Source organism: Gouania willdenowi, chromosome 7 (genome assembly GCF_900634775.1).
Source record: "Gouania willdenowi chromosome 7, fGouWil2.1, whole genome shotgun sequence".
In the NCBI taxonomy this organism is placed as follows: domain Eukaryota; kingdom Metazoa; phylum Chordata; class Actinopteri; order Blenniiformes; family Gobiesocidae; genus Gouania; species Gouania willdenowi.
In genome coordinates, this window is record NC_041050.1 from 6,886,444 (window position 1) to 6,902,981 (window position 16,538).

The 16,538-nt window shown below is 39.8% G+C and overlaps 1 protein-coding gene across 11 annotated transcripts in view; it reads left to right on the forward strand.

The window, feature by feature from the left end:
* LOC114466710 (IQ motif and SEC7 domain-containing protein 1-like) overlaps positions 1 to 16,538 on the forward strand; it is a 153,015-nt gene that overhangs the window by 124,893 nt on the left and 11,584 nt on the right. For 10 of the 11 annotated variants that reach the window (XM_028452358.1, XM_028452364.1, XM_028452365.1 and 7 more), the window contains 7 exons: positions 8,145 to 8,424; positions 9,464 to 10,743; positions 11,106 to 11,267; positions 12,439 to 12,561; positions 12,830 to 12,996; positions 15,726 to 15,865; positions 15,956 to 15,985. In XM_028452358.1, the coding sequence (XP_028308159.1) occupies positions 8,145 to 8,424; positions 9,464 to 10,743; positions 11,106 to 11,267; positions 12,439 to 12,561; positions 12,830 to 12,996; positions 15,726 to 15,865; positions 15,956 to 15,985 (2,182 nt within the window). Of the gene's footprint in view, positions 1 to 6,436; positions 6,591 to 8,144; positions 8,425 to 9,463; positions 10,744 to 11,105; positions 11,268 to 12,438; positions 12,562 to 12,829; positions 12,997 to 15,725; positions 15,866 to 15,955; positions 15,986 to 16,538 lie in introns of those variants that run through there. The other variant, XM_028452360.1, reaches the window with a different exon arrangement.

The following is a 16,538-nucleotide window of genomic DNA, read 5'->3' on the forward strand; positions in this document are numbered from 1 at the left end:
AGTCAAGGAAAAGATTAAATTTTAACACTTCCAACAAGTTTATTTTGTCTTCTTTTTGATTAATGTTATGGTTTGATTTATTCAAACATATTTTCCAGAAAATTTACTTTGATCTCCTGATATGTTACGACTGTCAACTACCGGTCTTCTTCAAAGGCATCCGCAGATCGCTTTGATGTGTCCTTGACTTTCGCATAATAGTTCCAGCAAGTAAATTTTGTCTTCTTTTTGAATAATATATTAAGGTTTCATTTTTTCAAACAAATTTTTCAGGAAATTTATTTTAATCTCCTGACATGTATCAGCTGTCAACTGCCAGTCTTCTTCAGAGGCATATACTAATCACTTTGATGGGTCCTTGACTTTCGCCTAATCATTCCAGCAAGTAAACATCAAAGCAATCAGCAGACGCCTCTGAAGAAGACTGCCAGTTGACAGTCGGAACATGTTTGGAGATCAAAGTGAATTTCCTGAATAACAGTCCTTAACATATTATTCAAAAAGAAATTGCTGGAATTATTGGGGTTCTTTATAGATGTGGTCACCACTGCCCTTTCTTCACCTTTTAGCCTCATAATACTAAAGATACATAACATTAATGATAATAAAAACATGGATTTGATGTCTCTCTCTCTATTTTATGCCACTTTCTACTGTAGTTTAAAATCATTAAATCTGCATTCATTTCCTTCACTTTTATGCTCCCGTAATGGGCGACTGGCCTCACTCTGTAGAACATTCATTGATCTCGGACAAAATAGTACTTTTTTTTCCATTTATGTCCATTCGCTGACCTTTGCTTCAGCTCAAAGAAGCCAAAACCACCGTTTGTGGCTTCAGTGCATAATAATTCACTGTAACGCCCTCCTTTTTTTTTACCCTCCTGGTTGGTGTTAAATCAGGAGCATTCATTTCAAATATGGAAGTGAATGACTTCAATCATTTTTTAAATGTATTTATTTTCTTACAAATGTACTGGTAGTAGCTGTTAGCTTGTAGCTAATCAGAATGTATTTAGCCTAGTATTTTACTTAATGAATCTAACTCTGGTCATAAACACAAAAACATTTTCATCGGTATTGAAACAATTTCTATGAAGTAAAGCAAAACTGAACTGAAGATATATATGGCTTGAAGTTTGACACAGAATTTTTGTATTGTGCCAAGAATGTAATGATAATATATTGTGATTCAGTGATATATTGTATACGTTATGTGTCTTCTTGTATCTTAATGTATTTTTTATATGCGGACCCCAGGAAGAATAGCGACAACCTTGCTGTGCTAATGGGGATCCCATCAATGAATAAATAAATAAATATCCAAAATTTGGTTAAAGACAAAGAAGCAAAACAATTATAAATCCAATAAGAAACTTCAGTTAGTAACACTGTCAACTTAAGGACTGTAAAGCCACTGATAAGAAAAAGGAAACGTGTGCCAAACTGTATTTCTGGAATACAATGTAAATAAATAAATAAATAAAATATAGGTGCTGAACTTCCAAACAGTAAACATAAATACATTTTTAAAAAAGGCGAAATGTAACTATAAACAATAAACTAGTGCACTTCTCCCATTGTGCCGTTTAGTAATCAGGTTATAATGTAGAAAGTACAGCAATGACAATATGAGATTACAGTATATACCAATTGCTATTGTTCTTTTTCAAACTTACTGTACAATAAATTAGCAAAAAAATTGGGGAGATAATCAAGGCTAAAATAAACATAATAAAGAAAAAACGATAACTCTAAAACATGCAGAGAAAAAAGGTACGTGTGCCTGTGTTTAGTGTTCCTGTGTGTAAACAAGGCAGTGCTTTGAGGGGAAGTGACAGCGTCATGATAATCACTCTGAGAGTGATAACAGGGGTCAAGTAGGTTGATGTTTGCCAAATGAACATCCTAAATGACTACGTTCAGCAAACACAGCGCACTGAAGCAAAGCAGAGATTGACAGCAGACGGATTCGCTGATTCAACCTGATGATGGTGCTAGATTTCAACTAAAGTGACGACAAGGACAAAGACCACATTGTACATGAGTATACCTTGGGCCTTCTCCTTCACAAAGCCAAGCGTGATCTCACGACCTAGCCCAGCCCATAGCAGTCCCCCATATTGTATTGTCACATAAATAATACAAAAATATTGAGGAAAATCATTGTATCCATAACAGTGTTTCTCAAACTTGTTTGGCTCAAGTACCTCCGTTCTCTTATTTCTGTGTCCAAGTACAAACTTTGTCCCGCTGCAACGTTTTGCTCAGAATACTATAAAAAAAAAAAAACACAAACACAACTATAGCGAACAATAATGGTATAAATTACTATTAACACACATTTAAAAAAACTAACTTTGTTATAAAAAAAAAAAGTGGAATGAAACAATATTTAATACCCCCTGAATAAATTTATGGCAGTGGCTATCTGTACGGTTACCGCATCAATATGCCGACATTCTATCCGTACGCATCACCCCTCATTGGCCAGTTTAGGTCACGTGACTAAGACTAAACCTAAAAACGCTCTGTACGTGTACTTCGGTAAACGTACCAATAGCACCGGGGGTTGTCCGTACTGCAGCGGTACAAATAGACACTTTCTCCGGCCAGTTTTCCATACCAGGTGGGAGATGACCAGAAATGAGACTGATCCTTGTATTTTCAGTTCATGTTCATGATTATCATTTATAAACAAAAACAAACATTTTAAAATCCCCATATTTTTCATGCATTTTTTTTTTGGTTAAGTTTTCACTCTCTCTCAAGTACCCCCTGTAGTGCCATTGCGTACCCTTAGGGGTACACATACCCCCATTTGAGAAACACTGATCCGCAGCAATGGTTTTCTTACGGATCTGGTTAAAACTAGGTGGGGTGAAAGAGGAACCAACCCTACATGTCTGAGTCGGTCAAATACATAACGAGATGTGAATTTTGGAAAATTTGCCAATGATGAGAGAGAGAGGGATTTTATCATTTCTTGAGACATTGATCCAGATCATCCCCATAATCTGTATCCCATTTAGGACATTTCCTGAAAATGTCATTAAAACCTGTTAGTTTTTAAGGTAGACCAATGGTTCCCAATCTGTTCACAGTCCCGTACCCCTTCAGACATTTAACCTGAAGCCATGTACCCCCTAACCTTGCCTACAAGATGGATTCTCCTGGTGTTCCAAACACCAGAATCCATCTTGTACTGTTCCCGGCTTTGCCTTTCCAAACCGAACCGTTTAGAACCAATCATGAGGCAGTGTTGTGGTTTAGGACGGGATATCCGGGTGTGACAAAGCCAGAAGCGCCGATGCAAAACTGGCACATGCGCAGTTGCGGGGAGAAGAGCTAGCTGGGCTACCGCTATTAGCATAGCTCCGAATCAAAATAGGAAGATGTCGACGCAGGAGGATGGTTAACGTGCCCTTAACTCGCATAATCGTGTTGCAAAAATGGCAAAAGTCACTCAACAACATAATGACCGCAGCATTATCCCAAAACAACGTTTTCACCAGCGGAGCCTTTGTTGTTGTTGTAGCAGCGTCGCTGCGGCGCGTGCCGATGACGACATCATCATTTGTTACCGTGCGATTGGTTAAAACAAATCATGGTGGACAGGCGCTTCGCCCAATCAGCTTCAAGCATTCTGTTCATGTCCCTCCCTGGTTCCGAAAGGATTCACCAGACCCAGATCGATGTGGAGAACTCGAGTTAGAGGGAGGGGCTACACATCAATCTGGCTATTGCCAGGTTATGTCTCTCCTCCTCCTGCACACTTCAAAACATAATAATGTAATGTCATATACAGTGTAGCCTTACAGTGACATTTGTCTCTGAATTTGTAGACATTCTGTTGAGGAATAACATGTAATTTTAAAGAAAGAGAATAAACATCTGTAAGCATTTATCACTTGATTTATTTAACTAGCCTACTGGCATTTTCTGTTTGAAAAAAAAATAATCCAAGTATCAAAATCTTGACAGCATGTTTAATTAGCAATGTAGCTCTCCTTTTTCACCTCTAGAGGGTAGTCTTACAGAGGCCAGTGTGCAATTTGTGGCAATGCATGGAGTCTTCTGACTGCTGCTCTATTTATGCTCTAGTTTCCAATTTAACATTTTTATTCACGTACCCCCTATGATAATTTGCATATGCCTGGAGATACCCATACCCCACTTTGGGAACCAAGACTGTTCACAGACTAATAGTAAATAAATAAATAAACATCAGCCAAAACCTACCCTACTTGGTGGAGGTAAATAAGCAACTCATACAAATGTCTGTGATTTTTACATGTGATGCTTATGCAGACACATTGTTGCCTGCAAACTGTCCGACATGTTGGTTGCTGCCTCAGCAGTTTTCTGTGCATAATGAATGAGGAGGTTTCGTTATAACGGTGAGAATGACGCTATCTTCTGCACGTGGATTCTGATCTGTTTTATTCCTGTTGCTACAAACTGCTCCACTCACATTTAGTGCATTCACTTCCCTGCAGGCATTAGCACGCTTTCATTACCTAACGTGGACCTCTTCTGTGTCGACTGACCCTGATTGGTTCTTTAGAAATATACAAATTCTGACCGATGGCAGAGGGACAAAAGATTTTACCGTCACTCACTTGACATTTTAGAAAACTTCTTCCAGGACGTTGAGTTGTTTTCTCCTCTCGTTAAATCACTGTAATGTAATTAGTAGCAATAGTTTGGCAGAACCCTTTAACTGCTTTGTGTTTTTGTGATTAAATCTACTTTTAAAGGAGGCATCGTTTCTCTCCGTAACTTGATGTCTCAAGTTCTTGCCAAGATGTAAAACACGACTCATTTGATGAATCACATGTAGCACAATAGCGGTGCACTTGTGACTGACATTTATTTGGTATTTGAAGTTGTCATTTAGAAATGAGATGTTACGTAGCTATAAAAGGGTGAATGTGCCAAGCCGTGGGCAGCAGGTGTGTGTGTGTGTGTGTGTGTGTGTGTGTGTGTGTGTGTGTGTGTGTGTGTGTGTGCGTGTGCGTGTGCGTGTGCGTGTGCGTGTGCGCGTGTGCGTGTGTGTGTTTATTAATCATGAGCTGTAGAGAACTCTGAATGAATGCCTTTTGTTACAGCCTGCTGTGCTCTGTGAAGGGGCAAATCAATAAATCTGTATTTAGTTCAATGCAAGACGTATAAATCAAAAAACCATTGTAATCGGGATGTGAGTTTACATCTGCTACATCAGGGGTTTTCAACCTTGGGGTCAGCACCCCATTTGGGATTGTGAAACACTGGAAGGGGGTCGCCAAATGTTTAAAAAAAAAAAAAAAAAACTAGGAATATTTTTTAAACAATTTGAACCCATTTTTGCTTAATTTTACCCTTTTTCTGCAACTACACCAAATTTGCCATATTTTAATCTATTTTCATCACTTTTTCTTGCCATATTTTTGCTCCTTCTAATGCGTTTTTGCTACATTACTCTCATTTCTACCACTTCATCAAATTTCGATGCCTTGTCTGCACATTTTTTTCCCATTTTCAAGACATTTGTAGCATTTATAAAGCCTTTCTACCATTTTTCCCACCTAACGTTGCATATGTTGACCCATTATTATCACTTTTAACCTCTTTTCACTATAGTTCATGCTTTTTTTTTGCCACATTTATTTGTTATGCCTATTATTTGCCAGTTTAAACTAATTGTTCCTGCTTTAATATACATTACATTACCCTTCCCCCATTTATGTCACTTTTATGCTGACGTTGACACTTTTAAGCTTTTTCTGTCCATTTTTGGCCACTCGACTTAGCAACTTTTAACCATTGTCTTTCTTTTCCACCATTTTTGGTCACTTTTAACCCACATCTGATTAAAACAAGGATTTACATTTTTAAGATGTCTATATACTACGGCGCAAATAATAATGAACCTCCTGGATAACAGTGGATATTATTCAGATAAATAAATAAATGTGGTTATCACAGATTCATAGAACAATTGGAGCAGAATTTTGCTGACTTTATGGATGAGCCCCCTTTATTCCCCCCTTATAGATGGCCCTGTCTCCACATGACTGTTCTTCGATGTTCATGCCTCAAGGTTGAGAACCACTGTGCTACATGAACTCTGATTCACATTCAGTTCCACTTTTTCTTTTTTCTTTTTTTAAGCATACAAGCGGTTTTGTCCAAAGTTTATTCAAGGTTGTTCTAATGAAGGAAGTAGATTGTGTACACTGCATGGGTGTGTCGAGTCATGCACGTTACGCGTCCATGGAACTGAAAAAAGAGAAGAAAGGGACAGGATGACATTCAGCACCTCTGCTCCGTTTCTGTGGGAAGTTTTATTTACTCTCTCCACTTGGACTTTGCATCATGTCATGGAACAGCGTGTCAGCGCTCCTGCAAACATGCTGTAATTCCCATTGGTGATTGGCCCTTATAGAGGCTTGAACTTTGCCTTCCTGGAGGAGGTTGTGTGTACTCTGAACATCATTTGACTAACAGAATGGTGGACAAGATATGGAGGAAGAGTTGGCAACTTATAGAAAGTAAACGATCTTTTCGCAACAAGAGGTCTCCTTGTTGCTCGTCGGAATGTAAGAGTGAGTGAGTAACTGCGTTTTTCCTTCAAATGTGTTTGTGTTGGAGATGTTGGCTGGCACAGTCACATGCCACATACTCACATCTAATTAAAAGGGATTTACAAGGCTATTGCACTTTCTTAACTTAACTAACCTGTGTCAAACTAAAGGCCCGGGGGCCAAATCCAGGCCCTTTTAAACATCCAATCCGGCCCTTGGGGTAGAGTAAAAATGAGTGAGAAAACATGAATCATTGTGTGACTAACCAAATCATGTAGTTGTGGATATCTCACTAGGGTTCCAAAGGGGTGTAAAATATCTGTCAAATTTCCACGGGAACTTAAGCTTGACAGTATTAAAAAATAAAGAATTTTCATTGGAATTATTCATTTAAATGAACCAGAACTTGGGAATAATTCTACATCACTGTATCATATCCAAACGTAAATATTGGCATTCATGCAAAATAACACATTCACTTTACAATTATTCAAGTGGGGTTTCATTGAATGTTTCACAAATTCAATGAGACTCAACAATATTTGCTGGAGTTTCCAGTTTTGCCATGCTTGTTTAACATAATGGAAATCATTTTTACTCTTGAATTGTTGGAACAAAACCTAGTTTTTCCAAAATTCTGCTCAATCCTCAAATAATTTGATAAAAACGTCCCCAAATTGAAATAATATTGTTACTACTTGTCACCTTTTATACTCTACATACATGCTTTTATTTCATTTATACATGGGAATGCAAAGTAACACTAATGTTGAAATTATTTCCCAACCTCTGTGGCCCACTTTAGATCTGAACTAAAATGAGTTTGACACCCTTGACTTAACCCATCCAAATCTTCACGTCTGCATCTCGTTGAGGTTTGGTGCTCTTTTAAAAACAAGTTAAATCAAAAAGTCGGCTCTGCTCTCTGTCATACAGTAAACTTCATTTCCACACACGTCAGTTTATCATTGCAATGCCATTTTTGTATTTATTAAGGGGCTGGGCAGCATAAACTGACAGGAACCTATTGTTATCCCTGTTGTTGTTGTTCTTCCAAGGAAAAACTACTCCCTATGCGCGAACAATGAAAACATTTTACACAAAGGTCAATTTTCATGCCAGATTGCCTCATCTGCAAAAACAGGCCAACGGTCCTATAGGTTAAGCTACAGCACGTGTCAAACTCAAGGCCCCGGGGCCAAATCAGGCCCTTCAAAGCATCTGATTCGGCCCTCTGGAGGAAGTCAAACTGACAGAGAAAACATGAATCCTTGTGTAAATGACCAAATAATTCAGTTCTGAATTGGTCAAAAAATAAATAAATCAAATAACTTTTAAGTATCTGTGACTTATTGCTTGGATATCGTTAATCCCTTCCGTGCTTATGTCTAATTTATAACTGGAAGTGCAAACGTTTTCCCACCTAAAACATGCAGCCCACTTGTGATCAGACTAGTCCATATTTAGCCCATTTTGAAAATTCACAACAAATCACCTGTATGTGCTCCAGATGTGAAATCTTCAATATAAAAGCATTTTTTTTACCGTTTTTCTAACAGTTTATCTGATTTTGTTGCAGTGTTGAAGGGGATGGACGACCCAACGACAGTGGTCCTTCCCTGGATGGTGGAGCCAGCTACGCTCAGGGCCCAGTGACCCACGGAGCCGCCATCAGCTCCGACCGATTTGACAGCCAGCTTTACAGCCACGGAGTCCAACCCGGGCCCCAGAGACCCCGCCGGGTCAAGCTCCAGCACTCACAGTCCATCCTCCGTAAGCAGGCCGAGGAGGAGGCCATCAAGCGGTCCCGCTCGCTCTCTGAGAGCTATGAGCTCTCTGCTGACCTCCAGGATAAGCAGGTATTGATTCCATGATGGAGCTTTCAACCTGCTTTTGGAAATTCTACAGTTATCACAGTGGTTCCCAAACGTTTTCTGTTAGACCCCTCTTGAAAAATGTTCAGTGTTCCTCATCGCAACAAAATGGGTAAAATATTAATTGGAAAAGGTGAAATTTGTAAATTTCATGACTACTCATTACAAAACCATAAAATGTGACAAAATAGAAGCCTTTTTAGGTGAGGTTCACTCAGCTCTCTGTGAAATTTGGGGATATGTAATTCTGAGATCCTTCATTGTCATATATCTTGGACACTTGGATGGATTTGTACATAAACGAGGCCAACATAACAACAAGAAGAACAAAGTGAGTGGTGTTTGGAGTCCAGTAGCCGAACCTCAAACTATGTGCGATAATTATAATATTCTTGAGATGGAAAGACTTACTTTCAAATTAAAAATTAGGGAAAAATGCTTTGATTAAAAACTGGGGAAAATAGTTGGCATATAAAAACAAGAAATATCAATAAAAAGAGGTATACAGTAACACACCACAGGCCTTTTTCATGTTATTTTGTACACTCTCTAAGAAATATTGTTGATCTTTAGTTTATTTCCTTTTATTTCAGAATATTCTTTTTTTCTTATTAAGCATACTGGCTAAACGGAATAAGAAATGGGGGGAAAAAAAAGTTTGAACGCAAAGAAAAATATATTTCTTTCCTTAGTACAGTATAGAATCCTTTTATTGTCAATGCACAAAGTTCAACAAAATTGCGCATGCCCCTCCCAACAACATTCAAGTACACTTCAAAGATTCAATTCAAACAGACATTTATAAAAAAAAAAAACAACATAAGATAGGGTAAAAGTATGTCGGAGTAAAAAGTTAATCAGTATAAAAGTAAATCGGTGTAAAAGTGCATGGGTATAAAAAGTTCAATGCTTAATGTTCCACAAGGCCATTCTCATGCCCCCCAGTTTGGAAACCACTGAGTTATCACATTGTGTCATCTAGAATTATTTACATTGAGATCCGTTCTTCTGTCTTTTTGTTCAGGTGGAGATGTTGGAGCGTAAATATGGTGGTCGATTCATAACCCGACATGCAGCTCGCACCATCCAGACTGCCTTCCGTCAGTATCAGATGAACAAGAACTTTGAACGCCTCAGGAGCTCCATGTCAGAGAACCGCATGTCCAGGCGCATCGTGCTCTCCAATATGAGGATGCAGCTCTCGTTCGAGGGTCCTGAAAAAGTGCACAGCTCGTACTTTGAAGGCAGGCAGGTCTCCATGACAGAGGATGGCACTCCCATCTCCATAGTGCAGTCTGAGCGTGGAGATCTGGAGGCGCATCCTCAGGCTAACATGGCCACTCACTCGGCGCCGCAGGCTGACCTGACAGATGCCATTACGGAGCTGGAGGATGCTTTTTCACGGCAGGTTAAATCTCTTGCCGAGTCAATAGATGATGCACTGAACTGTCGCAGTCTTCAGGGGGACGAGGGTCCTGACCCGGAGTCCATTGACTGCTCGGAGTTGGAGGGAGAGATTCCGTATAAGGTGAAATCTCACCGTAGAGCAGCTGGGCGAAGGCATGACGAAACGATGGCGTCCTATAGTGATGTTACGCTTTTCATCGATGAGGAGGACATGGGTCCTTCGATTGCTCTGTCCAGGTCAGGAGAGCATCCCTCCAGCACAGAATCAGACTTGCGGCTGCGGTCGGTCAACTCTTCCCAGGAGTACTGGCCCATTGACCCCAAAGATGAGGGTCGAGACACGGACACGAGCTGTCGCAGCACTCCCTCTCTGGAGTGCCAAGAGCAGCGGATTAGAATGGACCACCTTCCTCTGCTGACCATTGAACCTCCCAGCGATAGCTCTGCGGAGCTCAGCGACCGCTCGGACCGAGGGTCGGTCAAACGCCCGCCCGCGTACGAGCCTCATGGACGGGTCGTCACCTCATCGCAGGCGAGCCCGAAACACATCTCCCACGGGCCGCCACCTCGAGCCCCGCCCCGGGACGACGACGCACCTTTGCGACACCGCCACCGCCAGCTGGAAAGCCACCTGGTGATCAACGGCTCCGCAAACAGGCAGAGCAAATCGGAGTCTGATTTTTCTGACGGGGACAATGACAGCATCAATAGCACATCAAACTCAAATGACACTATAAACTGTAGCTCGGAGTCGTCGTCGAGGGACAGCCTACGAGAACAGACGCTGAGTAAACAGACGTACCACAAAGAGACTCGCAACAGCTGGGATTCACCCATTTTTAGTAACGATGTTATCCGTAAGAGGCACTACCGCATTGGCCTGAATCTTTTCAACAAGTAGGTACTCACTCTCATGGAGGAGGTATTTATCCTTGGTTTTAAACACATCAAATAGACAAAGGTTCAAGAAGCTACTCAATAAAAATATTTGATCCGTCTTAGCTTACAGAACAAAGAAAATCTTTCTTATTTTTGTGACGAAGAAAACCCTTCACCTGAGGAGCTAATTGAGTATCAAATTGACAAAAACAGCAAAACATTGACCCAACACGAAAGAGAAACTTCACATTTTACCATTTTGATTCAATCCAATTCACTGATTATGTTTGATTGTATCATCCAATCGTAGACTTTGTTAATTAAAAGTTTGTGCATTATTTTTCAGCCGTTTAATTGATGTTGCTCTTGGAAATTTTCAGGAAACCAGAAAAAGGAATTCAGTACCTGACCGAGCGAGGCTTCATCCCTGACACACCTGTCGGCGTCGCTCACTTCCTGCTGCAAAGGAAAGGCCTGAGCAGGCAGATGATTGGAGAATTTCTGGGAAATCGACAAAAACAGTTCAACAGGGACGTCTTAGAGTGAGTAAATATTTACATTATTTAGTTATATTATTATTATTTATTATATTTTATTTTTCCCTTTTTTCCTTAACACGACAGGAATTTTTAAAAAGTCAAAAAATATTAAGTAATTCATTGATGTTAATAATGGTTTTCATTGATTTTGTTTTTATTTTTGTTGTTAACTGTATGTTTAACAAGAAAAAACACTGGATCATGACAGTTTCCAAATTATGACACTAGTAAAAGTGTTGAGTTTCTGGAGCTTCATGAAATATTTTGTAATTCAGAGATGAAATGCAAAACAGAACTAACTTTCCTAATATACTCCTCAAAACAGGTGTGTCTTGTAATTTACCTTTTTTTTAAGTGGTTACCTGTGACTTTGAAGCTAAAACAACAACTTACAGTTGAGTGATCCATAAAGATATTTTGTATTTGATGACAAGACTCCCATAGTAGACAACTGAAGGGTTTTACTTATAAAAGTAGCAATGCTCCAACACGGTCACTGTTCTCTCTGTCCGCATTTATTATTAGGATTACCATTGATTTTAAAAATAAATAAATAAAAAAAAAAGCAACACCAAATATAATGTTGTTTCTCTGGAGCAGTGGTTCTCAACATTTTCAGAACTGACAGAAAACATGATAAAAAAAGGGCTCATGGGGGGTAATATAATTAAAAAAGTAGGAACAATTAGTTTAAACTGGCACTTAATTGCCAACGACAAATGGTGAATGTGGCTAAATTGGCAAAAATAAGCATGAAATATGGTGAAAAGAGAAAAAAAGTGACAGTAATGGGTCAACATGCACAACATTAGGTGGGAAAAGTGGTGAAAAGGGTTTATACGTGTCGACATTTCTTGAAAGTGTAAACATTTCTGCACAAAACGTATTGAAATTTGATGGAGAAGTGGCAGAAATGGTAGTAACGTAGCAAAAAAAATCCATTAAAAGGAGCAAAAATATGGCAAGAAAAAGTGATGAAAAAAGGTTGAAATATTGAAAGTTTGGTGTAGTTGCTGAAAAAAGCTAAAAATAAGCAAAAATCGTCTCAAACTGTTCAAAAATAATTCTTAGTTTCTTGAAGGTATCTGGCGACCCTCTCCCAGTGTCTCACGACCCCAAATAGGTTCATGACCTCTGAAATATATATATATTTTCTGTCCATTTCGTGTGCCAGCTGTGTGGTAGATGAAATGGACTTTCAGAGCATGGAGCTGGATGAAGCCCTCAGGAAATTTCAGAACCACATCCGGGTCCAGGGTGAAGCCCAGAAGGTGGAGCGGCTCATTGAAGCCTTCAGGTCGGCTCACACACTAACATAAAGTGTCCTGATGTGTCGTTTTATATGTGACATTTAAAAATGATCATAATCTAATTTTAAATTGTTCATTATATGCCTTTTTTTTTCTTCCTCTATAGATTGTTTCATGTTACTATTACAGAACTTGTTCCTGTTTTTACTTCTGCTTTTGTTTCTTTGTGTGACGCTGAAACTATTTCCTCACCGTGAGGTTGCACTTGCAAACTCATTTACTTTCTGACTTTGTTCTATTGCTGTGTGTTTGTAGCCAGCGTTACTGCATCTGTAACCCCACTGTGGTGCGCCAGTTCAGGAATCCTGACACTATCTTCATCCTTGCCTTTGCAATCATCCTCCTCAACACTGATATGTACAGCCCCAATGTCAAGCCAGAGAGGAAGATGAAGTTAGAGGACTTCATCAAAAACCTAAGAGGTAATGGTGAACACCAAGGTGTCGAAATGCTCCTAGATCATAAGTGTCAAACTCAAATCTGGCCCTTTAGAGCAGTGATTCTCAACTGGTGGGTCGTGGATCTGTACTGGGTGGGTCGCGGAAAGCTAGTCAAAAATAAATAAATACTTAATATGCCTTTTCTTTTGACGGGCATGCTGTGAAATACATGTTGCACAGGAAAGTATATAGATTTATGTTTTAAAAAAGATTACATATTTGTGTTTTCAACAGCTATTTTTGAAAAACTAAATTTGGTTGGCTGAATTCTAAAAAATAATTGGGTCACGATTTAATGACCGTGGCAAAATGTGGGTCCCAGGGGGAGAAGTTGTAGATATCTCAGAGCCTCCAAATACAGAAATTCTATTAAAATCTACAATATTTGCAGAGCACAGTTTTCCACTTCTTCGATCACATGACGCCAGTCATTTTTAATCTCAAATTGTTGAAAGAATGCTCAATTTGTCCAAAATCTGCCGAACTTTCCTCAATTTATTCCACAAAATGTATCCCAAATTCCAATTTAGGGAACGTTAATTGAAGTTCCTACAGGAACTGATACAATTTATCATTTATATATCATTTATACGTGGAAGTGCAAACCAGGGCACATTAATAAATTTGTTCTTTTTCCCATCTAAAATCTGCGGCCCACTTCAGTAATTGGCCCCTGAACTAAATTAGTTTGACACCCCCGTCAGTTTTTCAATCATAAATAAGTTTGATTAAACTTGTAATATTTCTCTTCATCTGCTTACATTGTAGCTCAATAACACAATATAAAATTAAAATGAGTTCTTCATTCAATGCATTGAAAATAAATGCATGAATTTTAAATGTTGGCAATAAAACAAATCCGTTCTATGAAACAAACGTCTATTCCTACAAAAACTAACCTTTTAAATCCTAATTTTAAAAAATCTTAACAATATGGGTTTTTAATAAACAGTTTCCCTCAGGCAGACAGAAGCCAATAAGGAAAACTCAATTATGCTTAAAAGACACCTGAACTTTGAGTTTAATTGCTGGGCATTAACTTAACCCCTAAAAATTTTTTTTTTTTTTTTTTTCTTCTTGTCTGCACATGCTGTCAAAGGTCAACACCACAGGAAGTGCAATCATTATGAGACAGCAATGCATATTTTGTTATTGCAATAAAATACATTGATTTATTTTATTGCTTAATTGTGACCATCACCAGCCCTCCGTAAGGAAGGGTAAGAAATCTTTTATTATAGGGAGGATATAAAAAGGGAGAGCAGTGTTACACCTAAGTGGAGGGGGAGGGGGAAGGGGAGGGGAAAGGGAGCAGGGAGGAGAGACTCAAGGCAGGAAATAGAAAAGGTGGGGAAGAATAGACTGTTCTTCGTATACCAGCATATGTGAAAAAAAAAAAAAAAAAAAAAACCGCTACTGCAAGCCCAGGAACTGCCCTGGGCCCGCAGATGCAGCCAGGCCAGCAGAAAGAGCGGATGCCCCCAAGATCCCAGGCCGAGAGGCAGCCACCGCCCCCCACACACACATCCGAGGAAGCCCCAAGCAGCCGAGCACCCAGCGCATCCCCCCACCGACCCCAACCCCCAACCCCAAGGCCCCCCGCCAGCATCCAGCCCCCCCCCACCCACCCACACCCAAGCACCCAACCCCCCGAGGGAAGGGCCCAGAGAGCCCCCCGCCCGAGACCCCAGCAGTGGAGCCAAGGCCCCCGCCCAGCAGACGGCCAGAAAAAAAAAAAAAAAAAAAATCTTAACCCCTAAAAGCCCAGGCAGTCTCAAACATGAGCTCACCATTTGGAAATCCCTCCAACAATCTAAGAAAAATGTTTTTTTTTGTGTAGTTTTGTGACATTATATCAGTTATGTCTTATGATGCTCTTTGTTGTATTGGTCATTAATAATAGTTCCATAATGAACTGATAAGATGTAAAGCTTTAAAGGTGCAGTCCGCAACTTTCAGATCCCTCTCTCCCCCTCCCTCCCTGCTGCTCTCTTGCCCTGCCTCCAAACTTTCCAAAGTCCCTCCTTCAGAGGAGCTAACAAGCTAACGTTAGTCCGACAGCAACGTCACAGTAATATTACATGCTCTGTTAAAAGCATATTACTGCAGCGCTTCTCTCTTTCTCTATGTGTACACACCTCAGCAACAGCAACAACACAGTGTCACTTACAGCAGCCCACACGGGGCTGCTGCGCCCACATGAACAACACATGTAAATCAAGCAGCAGTAATTACCTTTCAAGCAGAAAAGTCACCAATTTCATCTTCTACTCCTCCAGACCATACACTGTAAAAAAGACGGCGCTCGAGCTCCAGGAAAGGGGTGGGACCTGTGAGCAACAGCTGTCAGACAGCCCATCAAACACAATCCTGGCTCTGATTGGTTGTTTTTGCTCGGCCGCGGTGCATTCTGGCAATCTGCCAAAGGCTGCAGGCGGGCAGCAGGGGGCGGGACTCAATGAGTCTGGTTTTTTTTACACAAACTACTAGTTTGATGTAAAGCTGTCCTTACATAGTGACAGCTTTAGCAAATATGACAAAAAGTCACTTTTATAAGAGTTGCAGACTGCACCTTTAATTATGTAAAAAAAAAAAAAAAAAAAAAAAACTCAACTGAGAATAACTACAAATGATGGTGGTGGGTGCTTGTGAGGAACTTCATTAGTAGCTACCAGAAACAGTAAAAGTACAAACATTTGCCTGTGTTCCAGGAGTGGATGATGGGGAGGACATACCCCGGGAGACTTTAGTCGGTATCTATGAGAGGATCCGTAAACGAGAACTCAAAACCAATGAAGACCACGTCTCACAGGTGCAGAAGGTTGAGAAGCTTATTGTGGGAAAGAAACCAGTGAGTAGTCTTTAGAATCCTTTTCCTTCTCTGGAGTCATTTTAATAATTCCATAATTTAAAAATTCTAACAAAATGTTTTCACTTCTAGATTGGATCCCTCCATCATGGCCTTGGATGTGTAAGTAGATTATAAATCACATCATTACTTCTTCATATTCACATTTATGTACAGTATAGGTAATGTATTGTCATATTTTATATAACTGTTACGTCATTATGTAACAGTTTTACAGTATTGTCGATTTATTGTCTGAAATCAGTGAACAAAGGCAAAACTTTTAGGGTTTTATAAAGAAAAGCTAGAGTAGTGTTTTCTTGAAGAAAAATAAATAAATTTTAAGAAAAACCCAAATAGAAGGGAGAAGGAGCCTGTCACTCTCAATCACATGTTTGTTTGGTGGGCGGGGCCTAAGTGGCTCTTGTGGTGCTAAAGGGTCCAAACCTTTGTCTACCAGGGGTGCTTGTACCCCTAGGGGTACTTGAACACATTGTAGGGGGTACTTGGAAAGATTGATACATGTATTTCCAACATGCTGAGTCATTTTTAAGCCTATTTCAGACACTGAAATAGGCTTAGTTACGAGTTACGAGAGGATAAGTCAAAATGTTTGGTTGTTGGATGTAGTAACGCACACGAAGCATCAGCATCAGAACCTTTTCGAAGTGCCTGG